Source organism: Ipomoea triloba, chromosome 3, assembly GCF_003576645.1.
Source record: "Ipomoea triloba cultivar NCNSP0323 chromosome 3, ASM357664v1".
Taxonomy (NCBI): domain Eukaryota; kingdom Viridiplantae; phylum Streptophyta; class Magnoliopsida; order Solanales; family Convolvulaceae; genus Ipomoea; species Ipomoea triloba.
Genome location: NC_044918.1, coordinates 6030864 through 6046097, shown reverse-complemented (window position 1 = coordinate 6046097; position 15234 = coordinate 6030864). Strand labels below are relative to the sequence as shown.

Below are 15234 nucleotides of genomic sequence, written 5' to 3'. Positions count from 1 at the left end.
CCTCTTATATATAGAGGCACGTTGATGTGAGAATCGGTGCCTACGAGAAAACTGAGAGCTCATCTTAATTGTCGATCTAGGAAAATAAATGGCTTTGAAGTAGGGGGTGCAGTGATAATTTGGTAATTATTACAAACTTTGACTATACTGAGTAATATTAAAAGGGCATTCAATGATATGTAAAAGCACAACTGCGTGGTGAACTTTTACATATAATCGAGCGTATTTTGTAGCTTCATGTGGTGCATTTTTAGAGTTGTAGTTTAAATGCATTTCTACATATCAATGGATGCACTTTGTAGTGTTAGGCAGTGTACGCTCACACTTGAGCACCCATTCTCATTGGAGTTAACTATAAAAGATCAAATTCGAAAAATTTTAAATTTGAAAATTAAAAGTAAAAAAAAAAAAAAAAACACACACACACACACACAAAAGACAAGAGACAAAGGACACCGAGCGATTCCACTTTTTTTGTCACAAGATACACAAGTTTCATCTCTACTAATATGCAAACATGGTAGCCTTGTCTTTAACCTCAATAAGTATGACCTTAACCAATAATGTAAAAAGGTTATGAGCATGCATAAAACCCAAGTTTAAAACTAAAGTAATCATGGTAAATTTGTGGGGATTGATGATGGTGCTAAATAAGAATTTTCGAATTTGTTTCCAATTAGAAGAGTACACGTGTAATGAAGCAAATCTAGATAATCATACGTCTGTGAAGATATGGGATATTTCAAGTGGATGAAAGTTTTCCTCAGTGTTGGGTTATTTTCAGTGTGGGCTGGAAAGATTTCATTGAAAGAGAAAGGGAGGGAAGAGAGCGAGTGGATGAAATAAATGCTAAAATTGCGTTTTTGGTCCTTATGTAATTTAATGTCTCATTTTTAATTTTTAAAATTTAATCCCTCGATGGTTACCAACGTTATCAATCTGATCTCTCACTCAATGGTGAAGTGAATAGAATGCTAATGACATGTTATTTGAAGGTTTTGAAATGGGAACTAAATTTTCATATTTTGAAATGGACTAAATTATACAAGGGGTAATAGCAATTTCATGACCCTAACTGTAGGAGACACCTTTAAACTCAAACTCGACCATACTCAGACTGATCCTCGTTCACATTATGCCGACTCAATTAAAAGGCAAAATGCTAGTCAGATTAGTTTTTCCATACGAGAGAAGGTTTAAACTCCCAACGTCTTTTAAAGGACGAGAGTACCGCCAACCAAGTTAGTTTCATGCATATTATTTGTATAATAACACTTTTTGTCCTTTAATTGTACTTTAATCACTTTTTTTTTCTCACAACATTCCCAACATTCTCTCCTATACTCTCTTCCCTCCATCTTCCCCAAAAACTCTAAAAAACTACCTAGTGTGGATGCTCTTAGGTTGAATTAAAAACAACTAATTTGAACAATTGAAAAACAAGGGGAAAAAAACTTTGTAGACAATATAACGTGTAATAATTAAGGGATCAAAAGTGAGATTTTCTGGAGTAAAAATATAGAAGTAAAGAAAGAATGGTTAGGAGAGGAGAGAGCATGTGCAGCAGCATGTGGAGAAGTCATTAGTCATGATCATCATCATGGCAATGGCCCTAGGGACCCCTACACTCTCTTGTTCAAGGGAACATATTGTGACCATCAGATTCAACTTCCTCCAAAGTATGTATGCAGAGTTGGTGGTAATGGCAGCGGATAGACTCTGCTGCTTTTTCACCTTTTTGTCTCTTTGAATCACTTTGGCCTTTTCAATCCACATTCATTGTCCTATGCTACAATATACATCATGTCAAACACAAAAGGAGAGTACATTTGTGAATTTGCACTTTATGGTTTTATGCTTACCACTTTATTAGAAACACAAATAATTATAACCCATGGAACATGAGAATGAACAAGAAAACGAAACGCAAAAACGCTAACCCTAATCAATAGACAAAAAGATAAATTCAAGAAAAATCAAATAGGTTGCATAAGTAACAGTTTCAGGATGCCTAGATCTGTGGCCACCGGTTGGTCTACTGTGAAAAAAGTTGTTCTACTGTTAAAAAAAGCAAAGTGGACAGAGCTATCCCCACCAAATTGAACTTTTACTGGGCAATACCCAAGAAACTGAAACTCCAATGTTAGACCAGCAATTTCACATTTTGAAGTTAAATCTGAGAATGTGACAGAAGGAATCCAGTACAGATAACAAGATAGACATAACAGGATTAGTATGGGATGCAAACAAAAATATTCATGGAATAGGACATGGATGTTAGGTTTATCTGATAATTGAAGGGCAATATATGGAAACGAAGAGTGCACCCAAATTCTTATCGTTAGCTCTTCTGTATGGATCATCAAATACCAGGAAGACAAGAAGAAATGAATCATCTACTAGCTAGCAATGTCCTCCCTGGTTTTCAGCACCATCGGGGCTTAGTACACACACATGGAATGGGAGCCACCACTCTCCAGTCTCAAAATCAAAGAGTATCCAACAATATGGTAAGAGAGGACCACTTGTACACCATGGATGGATGCCGAAATAATCCCTCATCCAACTTGGAGAACTGACGTGAAGGACTCCAATGGGTATGTGTGAACCACCAATAGTTGCATGGCTTACATGATTACCGCCCATTTTTGTCCTGCAGTTAAATGAACAAGATTCATTGTGCAACATGCTGCCATGGATTGCTAAAAGAATAGACCTCCACTATATAAGATCCTTTGGCAGCATTCCTACAAAGAATCCAAACATGAGATTAAACAAATATGTTGAGAGTTTTGCTAGCAAACTCTAATGCACAAGCACTACTTATCAGAGACAGATAACAGAGATGGATAGTTACAAGCACAAGGATTATTTGCCATTTCACAGCATTCCTTTGGAGAACCAAAACATTGAGATTTGTTAAGAGTCCACATTGAAAAAATAAGAGAGAACATATGGGTTTATAACGTTATCGGTTAGACTAGCTAATTGATTGGATTCAGCCTTTTAGTGTGGTTTGGCCCATATGCATTATAGCCCAGTTGAGTAACCTTGAGCCACTATTAGATTGTATGATGGAATCAGTCTATTTGGTCCACTTTGTGTTCACCCAATTGTCTACCCGTGGTATTGGTGGCATTCAAGCTTTCGTTTCAGGAGGGTCCAATACCAAGCACGCTTGTTCGGGCAGGGGCTGAGCTCGGCCAACGCCCAACAAATTGATTTTGGCTTCTCTAACTAGGGATGGCAAAGGGTCAAAGTACCATACATCACCATCCGACCAACTATGTATCCATCCACCTTTGGGGTGATGTTTTAAAACCCAAATTCAGCTCACCCTTTTATGGCGATGGATAAATTTTAATTGGTGCAACTCTAACAAAAAATATATTTGTCTTAAAAGATCCAATATAATCTAAAACAAGCGCGGTTATTAGTCACTACCAAAAACAAAAAATAAAAAACTGCACCTACTATTTTTGTTAAAACATTCCAAAATCTTTAATCTGCATTGATTCATTGTAATCATGTTCAATGTTGGCATTAAACATCCTCTGAATTTGGTTTATGGTCACTTCTTTGGGACATACAGAAAAGAATGTCACTGAAACAAAAGGAAACGCTAATGCAGGATGCTCAAAACAGTCAAAGCAGATGCCATTTAAAGGAAATTATGCAGTAGAAATCCTACAAGAGGATTTTCAGATTCAGTTTACTCTTACTATTACAATTTTAGAATATTTAGATGCATTCACTTTGGTAAAACCATGCAAAACCTTAAGTAAATTCCACTTCGGTACCCATGTGCTCCTTAAGCTTCATGTTTGTCCTTCAGTTTATGTGTCGGAGACTACCATCCCTTGGAAAAAGAGAAGTTTGATTTTCAGATTTAAGTGTCATTTTCACTTTAGGAAGACAACTTAGTGGAGAAAAATATACTCCAACGCTTGCCCTCATCCAATTTTTTTCCTTTTAAATAACAGGAAATGAAAATAAAATTCACTTTAATGCCCCTCTAGAGTAGTGATTGTTGATGATATTGATGGCTATGAGCGGTAGCAGGTTACCAAAATACCAAGTTGGGCAAAAAAGGAACGAAGAGAAGGAAGAAAAAGATGTGTTTGGAGTTAGCTTTGCAGGATGGTGTTCAATCTCAATTGTGGCCCACAATGGCAATCAATGGCGGTCACTCTACTTGATTTGAAAAGATAATCTGGTAGAAGAAGTCGGTGTGTAGGTTGGGCAACCCTGGAGGAGTGGTGGTTCAGTCACTGCTATTGGTTGTGCAAAGGTGGGGAAAGGAAAAGTAAGTGGAAGAGAACAATCAAAAAGAGGACAGTGATGGGCTGATGGCCTTCATGGATAGGGACTAGAGAATGGAGACACCATAGGTTTGGCATCCGCAATTTTCCCCCTTTTGTTTTCCAACCATACACACATACACACGCACATACATATACATATCATATTTTTTTTAGTTGTTGCATTTATTATTTGATTGGCTAATGTTAATCTTCAAGAGGGCCATGATGGGAAATAGTCAAGTAGCAGAAAAAGTGAAACTGAACTAAAAAGTCAAGGACCAAAGTGGAGTGTATTCCAAGACTACCAAGAATTATATACCACAGATGACATTATGAGTTCAGGATCATACTTACTTTAAGAGCTCGGCGTCCTTGGAGTCATATGCATCATTAGATATATATAAGAGAGATGAAGCTCAAGGCTACAATTAAAAAAAAAACATAATTAACCATGAAGGCCATGTATCATAAACTAACTTTTGTTTGATGTTATTCTTGAAAAACTTACCATCTAACAAAATATGCCCAGCAAAATCTTTCAATCACCAAAATGCCACTTTGAAGCACAAATCACCTATAAAGCAAAAACAACATTAACATTTTAAGGGACTTAAAAGATGTAGCAGATTAGCATTTACCAAGAGAGCACTTCAGGCATTATGTGTTCATAAGTAACAAAACCAAACAACTATTCCGTCTAAATTTTTTTATTTATGCAGTTCCTGTGGTGAAATCAACAAAAAAAATTCATGAACATCAAATAGTAATGTGTGTGTGTGAACTCACCAAATCCACTGAGAGAACAAATGAACAATTATGCACAGTTAAGAAATTGCATATACAAACATGCTTCCTGCAAATAAAACAGCACAAGTTATTGAAGAGAAAAGACATATATTATCAATGTTTACAACAGTATTCTCCTCTGTAATTGTTCCTTCTCTTATTTATGGGTTTTGGTACAAATCATCAATGCCTCAGTACAGCAACCCAACCCAGCCTAAAAAGGGAGAAATATGGGGCAGGGGTATGAAAGATTTCATTCATCCACAGCATACCTTGTCCAAGTAGCATAACTGAATTCGCAGTCACAGGTGCTATTTCTTGGATTGTTTCACTGGAAAATATGGCTTGAGAAACTACAAAAATGATTGGACAAGAAGAATAAGTGATGTACCTCTCAGCATCCAAAACAAAATGCAGCAAAAACATAAGGTGATTTGATGATCACAAATTCATTTCTTAATAGTGATATGAACTAATATCTTAAGGCTCCAGGTTAAAAGCAACCTAAGAGAAGTTTAATTACTTAAAGACAAATGCTTATCATATGAAAGTAAATTAAACCAGGCCACCAGCAAATAATAAAAACTTCCCCTATGAAATCTAAGGAAACCAATAGCCAAGTAGGGAATTTGAATGTGTCTCAAAACAACTCCATTAACTGCACTACCAACACAGAAAGGAAAACACCAAACCGAGACAAGCACATTCATGCATATAATTATTGCACAATAATATACTCTATGGACCTAAGTAGTCACAAACACCAGTATGACATTCATAGTCTTCCCCAAAAATGTTTACAATATTTTTAAGTAGATGCAGAACAAATGCTAAACCGATTAATACAAGTCAAAAGTATCATAAATGGCAATTAAAACTGATCCATGCAGAAATATCTGTGGCAAACAAGGGAAAAGATGCAAATGGGAAAAAGAGGACATCAACAACCAAAGTTCCCAATAAACTCTCATGGTAAGGAAATATTGATTTGCATAAAAAGCCAAAGGTGAGTCAATAGAGAATTTTAACAGAGACTATGTTATTGAAATCAAAGAAACATAGCAAGATGTGATTATTTAACCTGAAGTTTGCAATAGCCTTTCATCAGTCTCTTTGTTTTCTGTTTCACTAACAGAACTTTCTATATCAGTAACTGCCATCACATGCATACTGTGGAGCCCATCTGACAACCAAACGGCTTGCACTCCTGCAAGATGGGATTTTTCTCTTTTTAAATTGAAGTTTGGTATTCAATAAAATTTCAGTTCCCAACTATAATAAATAGCTAGAAGACAACTTATACTGTTATAAAATATCATTATTAACTAGCATAAGTTGCTAGAACAGTTTCATATAACTGGAAGATGTATGTTTCAATTTTTCATAGCAAAGTTAAAACACAGAATTTGGGAAGGAAAGGAGAGATAGTAAGTATACTTGTTGAATTATCAGGAAGAACAGCCATCTTTTGGACACTCATGGTGTGATTCAACTGCTTCATGTGACCATTGATCTCAGAACCAGGGGCAGAATTGGCGAGGGATAAGATGTGCAACTTCCCAACAGAGTCCAATATCAGAAACTTCCTTGAAGATAAGGCCTGGATGGTTATAGCCTTGACCGATCTTATAGGCACTTTAACTGATTCGAAGTTGTCTACCTTGTGATTGAATGCTATGAAGCTTGCACCCAAATCTCTAGAATCTTGTCTCAATTTGATAGACCTCAACTTTACTGCAAGTAATATCACAAAACATAATTAGCAGCTCTAGGCAATGGAAAAGTGAGTTTCAAATATCTTAACATCACAGCTAGCTCAAAGTGTCTCATAGAACAATAACTTCAGGATAAAAATAAAAAATAAAAAACAATAATAATAAAAGGCCAACAAGTCTAAAGTATTGTGAAATTGTTGATTCTCTAGAGCTCAATGTTGTATTAATTATTAAATGGCCAAATTCTCTAATGCTCCTTCAAACAAGTGACCCTTAGTTATCTAGGAAACATTATGCTAACAGTTAATGTACCCAAACATTATAACCGAATTCAGTTTAAACCTGTGCATGCAAAGAAAGATAAGTGACTGGCTATTGCAAATACAAAGTAGAATGTTACAAATATCTCTCTAGTATATGACAGGATCTTATACAGTAATTATGTAAGAAGCTCAATATGGTAAGATATTATTCTTATTATTACTACTTTTACAAAATTGTATCTGCACTATAATGCATTTGCTTTTAAACAGTCCAAATGTAACTTTTGCTTATGAGAGCCATGATTAATTGAGTCCATAACAAACAAACAGGTAAGGCAGCTTATGCAGAAGAAGCTATCTTAAACAGGTTAAGTAATTTACGCACCAGACTCAGAATGCTGATCACTTTTCTCATTCAAATGACTATTTGAAGGCAATTTCAATTCTGATTGACTACCCACCATTTTGCCTCTATAGCTGAAGAAAATCTTTGAATCCATTCCATTAATCATCCCATTTTGCAAATTCTGCCTTTTACTGTCCATCTTATTATCTCGTTCCAATGCATTAGTAGCATTCTTTTGACTAGTGCTCTTGTTGTTCTTAGCTCTCCCTTTAACCAGGGGCCGTAAAGGTAGAACCCGAACCCCATTCTCTTCCCCCAGAATCAAGAACCCGAACGAAAGACTCATTGAAAAAACTGGAGTAGAGCAATCAATCAGAGCACACTTGATCAATTTCACCTCTTCATGTCCGAGGTGCTTCACGGAAAAAACCCAAATCTTCGCATTCGAAATAGAGTACATTGCAAACACGTTGACTGATCCAGCCAATTTCACCGAAACCCCATGACTAACCCCAAAAACGACCCCCAATTTGCTCGCTTCCGGTTTAAGATCACTGTGATTGCACACAACTCTGGCTCTGGCGAAGCCTTTCCTGGCGGGGGTGAGGATATAAAAGCGGAGCAGGACGGCGGAGCCGCCGGAAAGAGGCGAGGAGGCGATGAAGAGTGAATTAGGGTTGGGGGTGGCGGCGTCGCGCAGGGCGAGGAAAGTGGCGGAGGAGATCGGCGGCGGGACTAGGGTTTGCGGAGGAGGGAGAGCAAAATGGGGAGACAAGGGCGAGAAAGAGGGGTAAAGAGAGAAGGAGGAATCGGAGTGATAGAGCGCTAGCGAGAGAAAAGTAGGGTCGAAGAGGAGAGAGGTGATGTGAGGAGGAGAAGAGAGAGAGAGAGAAAGAGGCGGCGGCTTGGGAAAGCTCAGCTGACGAGCTTCAACGACAGCTACCATTCTATCTCCGGGGAATCGAAGAAGAAGAAGAAGAAGAATGGGGGAGTGGTTGTGAGTGGGTGGGTGGGTATGAAACCCCCGGATTCGGGTCCGGGTTGGTTCCGACAATTCCGAACCAGGTTTTTCGCCGTTGGTAGTTGCTAGGCCTAGGCTGTTAGGTACGCCATTGAATCTGGAGAAACGATGATCCGACGACCCGATTTGTGTTTTATGGGTTTGGCTACTGGTTTTATGTCGCCGTTGAAACTGCACTGGACTTCAACCCTCGGAGTCGGAGGTTTAATGTGAGGTGGACACTTTGACTTTCGTACTCCATCCCCATTCGTTCACGACGCGCGTGTAGTTCGTTTCACAGTTGTTATGTCTTGAATTCAAGTATGCCTCGTAAGGTGGATTCAGATATTTACAATTTTATAATTTTACGAGCCAATGTTTTCACTGGGAATTAAATATGTGATCTCTCACTTAAGAATGTCACAGCTATGCCACTTGACAATAAAATTGTAATTACAAATTGTTTGAATACTATTGACTCTATATTTATAATTACAAAATTTTATATTTACAATTTTATAACTCTATATTCAATAATATAACACAATTTTTGAATTTATATAACAAAATTGTAAGTATAGAATTTAAAATTGTGAATATTGAGTAATTAAATTTTATATATAAAACTTTAAAATTGTGAACATAGAATTTTATATTAAGTCCAGGTCCCTAGGATAATTTGCCTTCGTTTTAGGCATGTTTCATTAATTTTACGTGTTGCAATTTTATTCTTCTTAATTACTCCGTATTTTTTGTGTAATTCACGTTTTCCTACTTATATATTGTTGAATGTACTTATGTACCTATTCTCTTCTCATCACAAACAATTTTGGAAAATTTATAAAGTAAATAGCAAATATTAAGCTTGTCACTTTTTAATATGATAGGCTGATAGCAATGTTCTATCTACTCAATTAACTCTTTCAAAGATTTTATGCATTGTTTATTATTTGTACATGATGATTACTTGAAATTGTGGATTATTTTTTTATTTGTGATATTGTCACTTTTATTTTTTTTTAATTATTGTTCACTTATTACATTTGGCATTTAACTATTAATTTTGTTACATTTAGTGAACAAGTATGTTTTTGTTGTTATATTTAATCTTGCCGCCCAAATTTTCAGCAATTACTGCAAAAAAAAAAAAGTAAAATTTTCATTATTGAATTGCTATGATTGGCAAATTTTATTAGTATTATTTGTGTATTTAAATTTGTATGGACGATTTTCTCATTATAGCAATCCTGACTGAGAGAAAATATTACATTTTCACATGAGTAGCCGCGGGAGATTTGATTTACAATACCAAATGTGACAATAAAAACATATTCGTGTATCATATGTGATAAAATTAATAGTTGGAAATAAAATATGAAAAAAAAAAAGAAGGAATAATATGTGAGAAATCAAGAGTAAGAATAGTTCATATTAAAGTTATATTTCGAATCATAATGAACCAGAATTTCAAATAACTTGCCCACGGAAGGGAAGAGAGAGAGAGAAAAATACAATTATTTTGAAATTACAACTAAAAATAAGTTTAAGTATTGATGGAACTAGAACAAAACTTGAGTGTGTTCATAATCTATAATTCAAACCTATCTAACTATCTTGTACGAATATTCTCAAGATTAATGTTTTTATGTTTCGAAAATATTTCACATTTCTTCTCTAAATTCAAGAAAATTCATAAAACATTTTAAACATGTTCATCTAATTTAAAAAAAAAAATTATAATAAGAAACTAGTAAACAATATTATTATCCAATTTATCTCATTTTATATGTGTGATTCGGTTAACTATGTTTGATTTAAGTTATCTATAATTTTATTTTTTTTTGTTATATTTAGTTCAATATTTTTATATAAGATTTAGGGAAAACGGCACTTTTGGCCCCTCAATTGTTTTAATTTTAAAATTTTGGTCCCTGTCAATTGATTTGAACAAATTTAGTCCTTCAATTGTTCATAATATATTAAATTTATTCCCTAAATTTATATAATTAGAAACTTTATTAATAATTTTATTTTCATGGGTTATATTTGTCAATTACTATCCAACTTCATTCTCTCTACTCTTAACAATTTAGGTCATCTTCATCTTCAAGGTTAACTCATCGGCGAAGATGTATACCTCGTTGATAAAAATTCGGAAGGATAAGGAGGCTGAGCCTTTAGAATTTGAGGAGTCAGTGACACAAGCCTTGTTTGATTTAATTTGGAAAATACCAACCAAGAGCTCAAGAGTGACTTGAACGACCTGAACATCAATGCTGCTGTACAAATTGATGTCTCTGGAAACAAGAATGTTGTGGTAAGATTTCTTCTTTTGGAGACTTGCCATTTGCTATTATGTCATGATGTTGCAGACTAATTTCAAGAAAATTTTCGTTAAAAAAAATATCGATTGATTTTGATTGTTTGCGTTAGAGTTCTTGCCATTCAAATGTTTAATGAAGATGGGCAGGCATTTAAGAGAAGAGATAATGAAGTTGGAGAGCAATTCACAAACACAACCTCATGAAAAAAAATTAGTAACAATGTTTCTAATTATATAAAATAAGGGACTAAATGTAGTATATTATGGACAATTGAAGGACTAATTTGTTTAAATAAATTGATAAGGGCCAAATTTCCAAAAGTAAAACAATTGAGGGGCCAAAAGTGTCATTTTCCCTAAAATTTATATATTTTGAAACTATATTAAAAATACTACTTCGTATTAAATACACAAGTCAAACTTAACAATTATAATACAACATTAAAGAGAATAGTTGAATAATGTAAGATATATTAAATGTAATATATCTATATTATAATTTGAGAGGAGAAAATAAGAAGAAAATTCTAGATGAGGAAATCAAACTTGTGTATTAAAAGAATGAATTTCCCTTTGACAATTTGCATACTACGTACATAGCTATTTATAGGAAGATATGAAAACTAAGAATGCTAAATTATCTCACCCACATATGTCACACATACACACCTACTAACGCAAACCATACACCCACTAATTATAAACTAACCACCAACTTTTATTTTTACTTGCCCGCAATGGAATGGACAAATTATGCTATGGACCCGGTTCCACATTGCAATGTGGACCCAAGTCTATATGGACAAATTATGCTATGGACCCGGTTCCACATTGCAATGTGGACCCAAGTCTATATTCATAATTTTATAATTCTATATTCACAATTTTAGAATTCTATGTTCATAAGTTATATATGTAATTTTGCACTCTATGTTCACAATTTTAGAACTTTGTGTTCACAATATAAAGTTATGAAATTGTGAACATAGAGGTATGAAATGGTGAACATGAAGTTATGAAATTGTAAACATAGAATTATAAAATTATAAACATAGAGTTATAAAACTGTGAACATGGAATTATGGAAATGTGAACATGAAGTTATAAAATTATGATTATAGAGTTATGAAATTGTGAACATAGACCCGGATTCACATTGCAAGGTGGACTCGGGACCATGGCATAACAACTTAATAGAATGGGTTAGGGCCTAGAATTTTTGGTCCACGAAATTGCAGGCCTCACGTGTTGATTTGTAAAGACCCACAAAAAGACTGCAATGAAGCGAGCCGGCCCTCATTGATATCCTAATCATAACTCCTTTATTTAATGAAATTAAAGAAGATCATAGTTCGCCAATGGCCTAGTGACACGAAGTGAATTTCTCAAAATAGAAAATTATGGCTTCAAATTCTAGTGAGAGTATTTTTTTTTTTTTGAAAGCATTCTAGTGAGAGTATTATTAACTCTTTGTGCTTCAGTTGCCTCTATTGTGGCTCGAACCTACTCTTATCATCCATTTATCATCCATATGAGAGTGTAAATCGAGACACTGAGTGTCACTAGACCACAAAGTCTTTGGCACACATTTTATTATACTAGTTTTTCTTATGCGCGATGCGCAAAAAATAGGTGCCCAATATTAGTATTTTGTATTAAAATTTTAAATTTATTTAAATTTTAATATAGTAAATAATAATAATAATAATAATAATAATAATAATAATAATAATAATAATAATAATAATATATGGTGGATGCATGTGCATAGTAACAATAGTGGAAAAGATAACGGAAGTTATAACGGTAGTAATATATTTGTCCAAAACATTATGTAGTACAACTTTTATAGCATAATGTACAAAAAAAAACTTAACGGAAAAACGGACATAAATGAGGGGTATAACCTTCATTCACATTTATTATGTTTTTAGATATTATATACATATAAGTACGAACTTTAACTACATGTTTAAGCGAATTCCTTTTAAATGCGTCTTTTTTTTTTTTTTTTAATATTAATTTTATGCTAATGGACTCGCATTTACTACCCATAGTCGGTAGTGTGTTGGAGTCAATTGTTGTAATCACATAAGAGATTAAGAGTTAAATTGTATTTTATGTGAGGCGAGCAGAAGAATATTGACAATAATCAAATTAGTGATTTTTTTTTTTTAGATTAAGGTTAGAAATGGTGATTTTTTTATATTCGAAGATACTCTTTAAAAAAAAAAGATATTAAGATTAGAAAGGGTGAATTTTATATATTCGAAGAAATAAATTGGGAGAATTTAAATTTAAGAATTAAAAGTAGAAAATACAATCTTTTAAGATTGGAATTAAAATAGTATATATTAGTATATTAGATTGAAATATTAAACATTCAGAAATTCATCATTGATTTTGAGTATGGAGCAATTTTAAATTCCAACCCAGTTGTCCTACCATTTAGAGGTGCTTATAATTTAGTGGTGAAATTAATCACTTTATCCGCGATTGGTACTCTATGTTACCAAAAAAAAAAAAAAACAGTATGCTTGCAAGTTGGGTGAAAATGAAATTAAATATTACGGAGTAGTTAATAAGATAAGATGTGCACACAAATCTTATAAATTTTAGATATTATTTATATATAAAAAGATCAATTATATATAAAAAAAATGTGCATGATTTAAACATTAGTTAATAAGATCGATGTGCCACACAAATCTTATAAAATTTATATTTATATTATATAAATATAAATTAACAATGGCGACTCAAGAATCTAGAACAGCGATAACAAATTAACAATGGCGACTAAGAAAAATAAAAATCCAAAATAGCAAAGAATGCGGACTAAAATTCCACAATCAGTTTTGAGTTTTCCAATTCCATCCTAATAAAAAGCACATATTTATTCATAGCAAAGACCAGAGTACTAAAGACTAAATTCAACACACTCGCTCATCAATCCGTGAAATTTGCAATAGTTGACCCTGGCTCACACGCCTTGGCCGCCGGAGACGGCTCGACGGCGGGCGACGGCGGCACCGGAACACCGCACAGCTCAGCCGGCAGATCAGGGATTCCCTTCAAGTAGAAAGTGTAGAAGAGCTTGAATGGGAAAATGAGCTGCTGGAGTTTGACCTGACCGGAAACTCCTTCGAAGATTCCAGATCCGCCGGTCACCGCCAAATAGGTGTCCTCGTAGGTGAGGTACTGTCCCTGAACGGCGATGTGGCCGTAGTCGCCGAAGTAGAAGCTGTAGATCGCCTCGTAACGGTCGCCTTTCTTCTCCTCTTCGTGCTTGATCAGAATGCAGAGTCCGGCCGTTATCCCCAACCGCTTCTGCAAATCCCCAGTGTACAGCTAACAAAACAAAAACAGAGTGACCTAAAAATCAGCATCCATGGATTAAGCCACGATTCCTCCTAACACGATGAAATTAAACAAACCTTGTTGCTGAACGGCACTAGATCGCCGAGAGTGTTGACTGATTTCTGGCTCAATCGGAGATACGCCGGACTGCCACGGTCCCGCTCGTTGATCTCGTACACGCACAGTTCCTGAACTTTGGCTGATACCAATTTCAACATTTCAGAACCATCGGAAACAACTAACATTCGATAACTCACAGATCATACGGAAACGGAAACGGAAACGGAAAGCTTACCAGCTGGGGCGCTCTGGCTCTTGACAGTAACCGATCTTTTGGCGGCGGCGGCGGCGGAGGTGGTGAGGCCGAGACTTTTTGAGATCAGAGGGTTAGTGCGCTTAAAGGGCTGGAACTTCAGCACGGCGGGAGAGGTGGGGTAGGTGGAGGGGAGCTTAGCCGAGGAAGAAATGGCTTTGAGAGTAACAGTGTTGGTGGAGGCAGAAGCGGCAGCCATGGCTGAAACTGATGAAAGAAAAGTGTTTGATCAAAGGCCTAAGAGAAAGTTGGTAGTGGAGCTTTATGTGTCCTTTAGGCTTTTGATGGTGGAATGACTATGAGTGCTATTGAGTGGAGAGTATACCCTGTGTACGTATATATAGAAATATGTTGTTGATGTTTGTGTGTGTGTGTGTTTTTCTTTTCTTTTTTTGAAACATGTTTTTGTGTTTTTAGTTAGTCGTGTGTATGTACACGCGAGGACGGTGAACGTGTGAAACTCGGCTGGTCAGCGGTTCATTGTGGACTGTGCTGACCAAACAGGTGCCGTCAATAGTCTTCATTTATGTTTGAAGAAGGTAAAACAAGTCATTATAATAATTTATTGACAAAAGTTTGTTTGAGCCCGTCTTACATATTTTTATTTGTGAGATGATTCGAGTCAATATAAAAATATAATAATTATATATACTGAAAAATATAATAATAATCAGAAATAAAAAATTTATTATTTATAAGGAAAAATGTAACACTTGTGTGAGACCGTTTCACGGATCCTTATTTGTGAGACGGGTCGGGTCGGGTCAAAGCACCATGCAAATGTCATATTTATATGTGCAAATGTAATACTTAAATGTTCAAAT

At 35.1% G+C, this 15234-nt stretch overlaps 2 protein-coding genes across 3 annotated transcripts; both read right to left on the bottom strand.

Moving 5' to 3' along the window:
* Nucleotides 1-2088: 2088 nt before the first annotated feature.
* Nucleotides 2089-8616, bottom strand: LOC116013664. 2 transcript variants are annotated; one of them, XM_031253546.1, is made up of 8 exons: nt 7454-8616; nt 6528-6824; nt 6172-6297; nt 5363-5443; nt 5091-5157; nt 4813-4878; nt 4659-4726; nt 2089-2747 (listed from the first exon to the last, which is right to left on the bottom strand). In XM_031253546.1, exons 1-5 carry the CDS (start codon nt 8358-8360, stop codon nt 5129-5131), a joined length of 1440 nt encoding a protein of 479 aa, XP_031109406.1. In that variant the 5' UTR covers nt 8361-8616; the 3' UTR covers nt 2089-2747; nt 4659-4726; nt 4813-4878; nt 5091-5128. The 2 variants fall into 2 exon arrangements, with proteins under 2 accessions (XP_031109406.1, XP_031109407.1); XM_031253547.1 differs by lacking the exon at nt 2089-2747 and adding an exon at nt 3516-3859.
* A 4818-nt stretch (nt 8617-13434) lies between these two features.
* Nucleotides 13435-14750, bottom strand: LOC116011942 (allene oxide cyclase, chloroplastic-like). Its single transcript, XM_031251382.1, has 3 exons — nt 14393-14750; nt 14175-14296; nt 13435-14088 (listed from the first exon to the last, which is right to left on the bottom strand). Exons 1-3 carry the CDS (start codon nt 14607-14609, stop codon nt 13687-13689), a joined length of 741 nt encoding a protein of 246 aa, XP_031107242.1. The 5' UTR covers nt 14610-14750; the 3' UTR covers nt 13435-13686.
* Nucleotides 14751-15234: the final 484 nt, after the last annotated feature.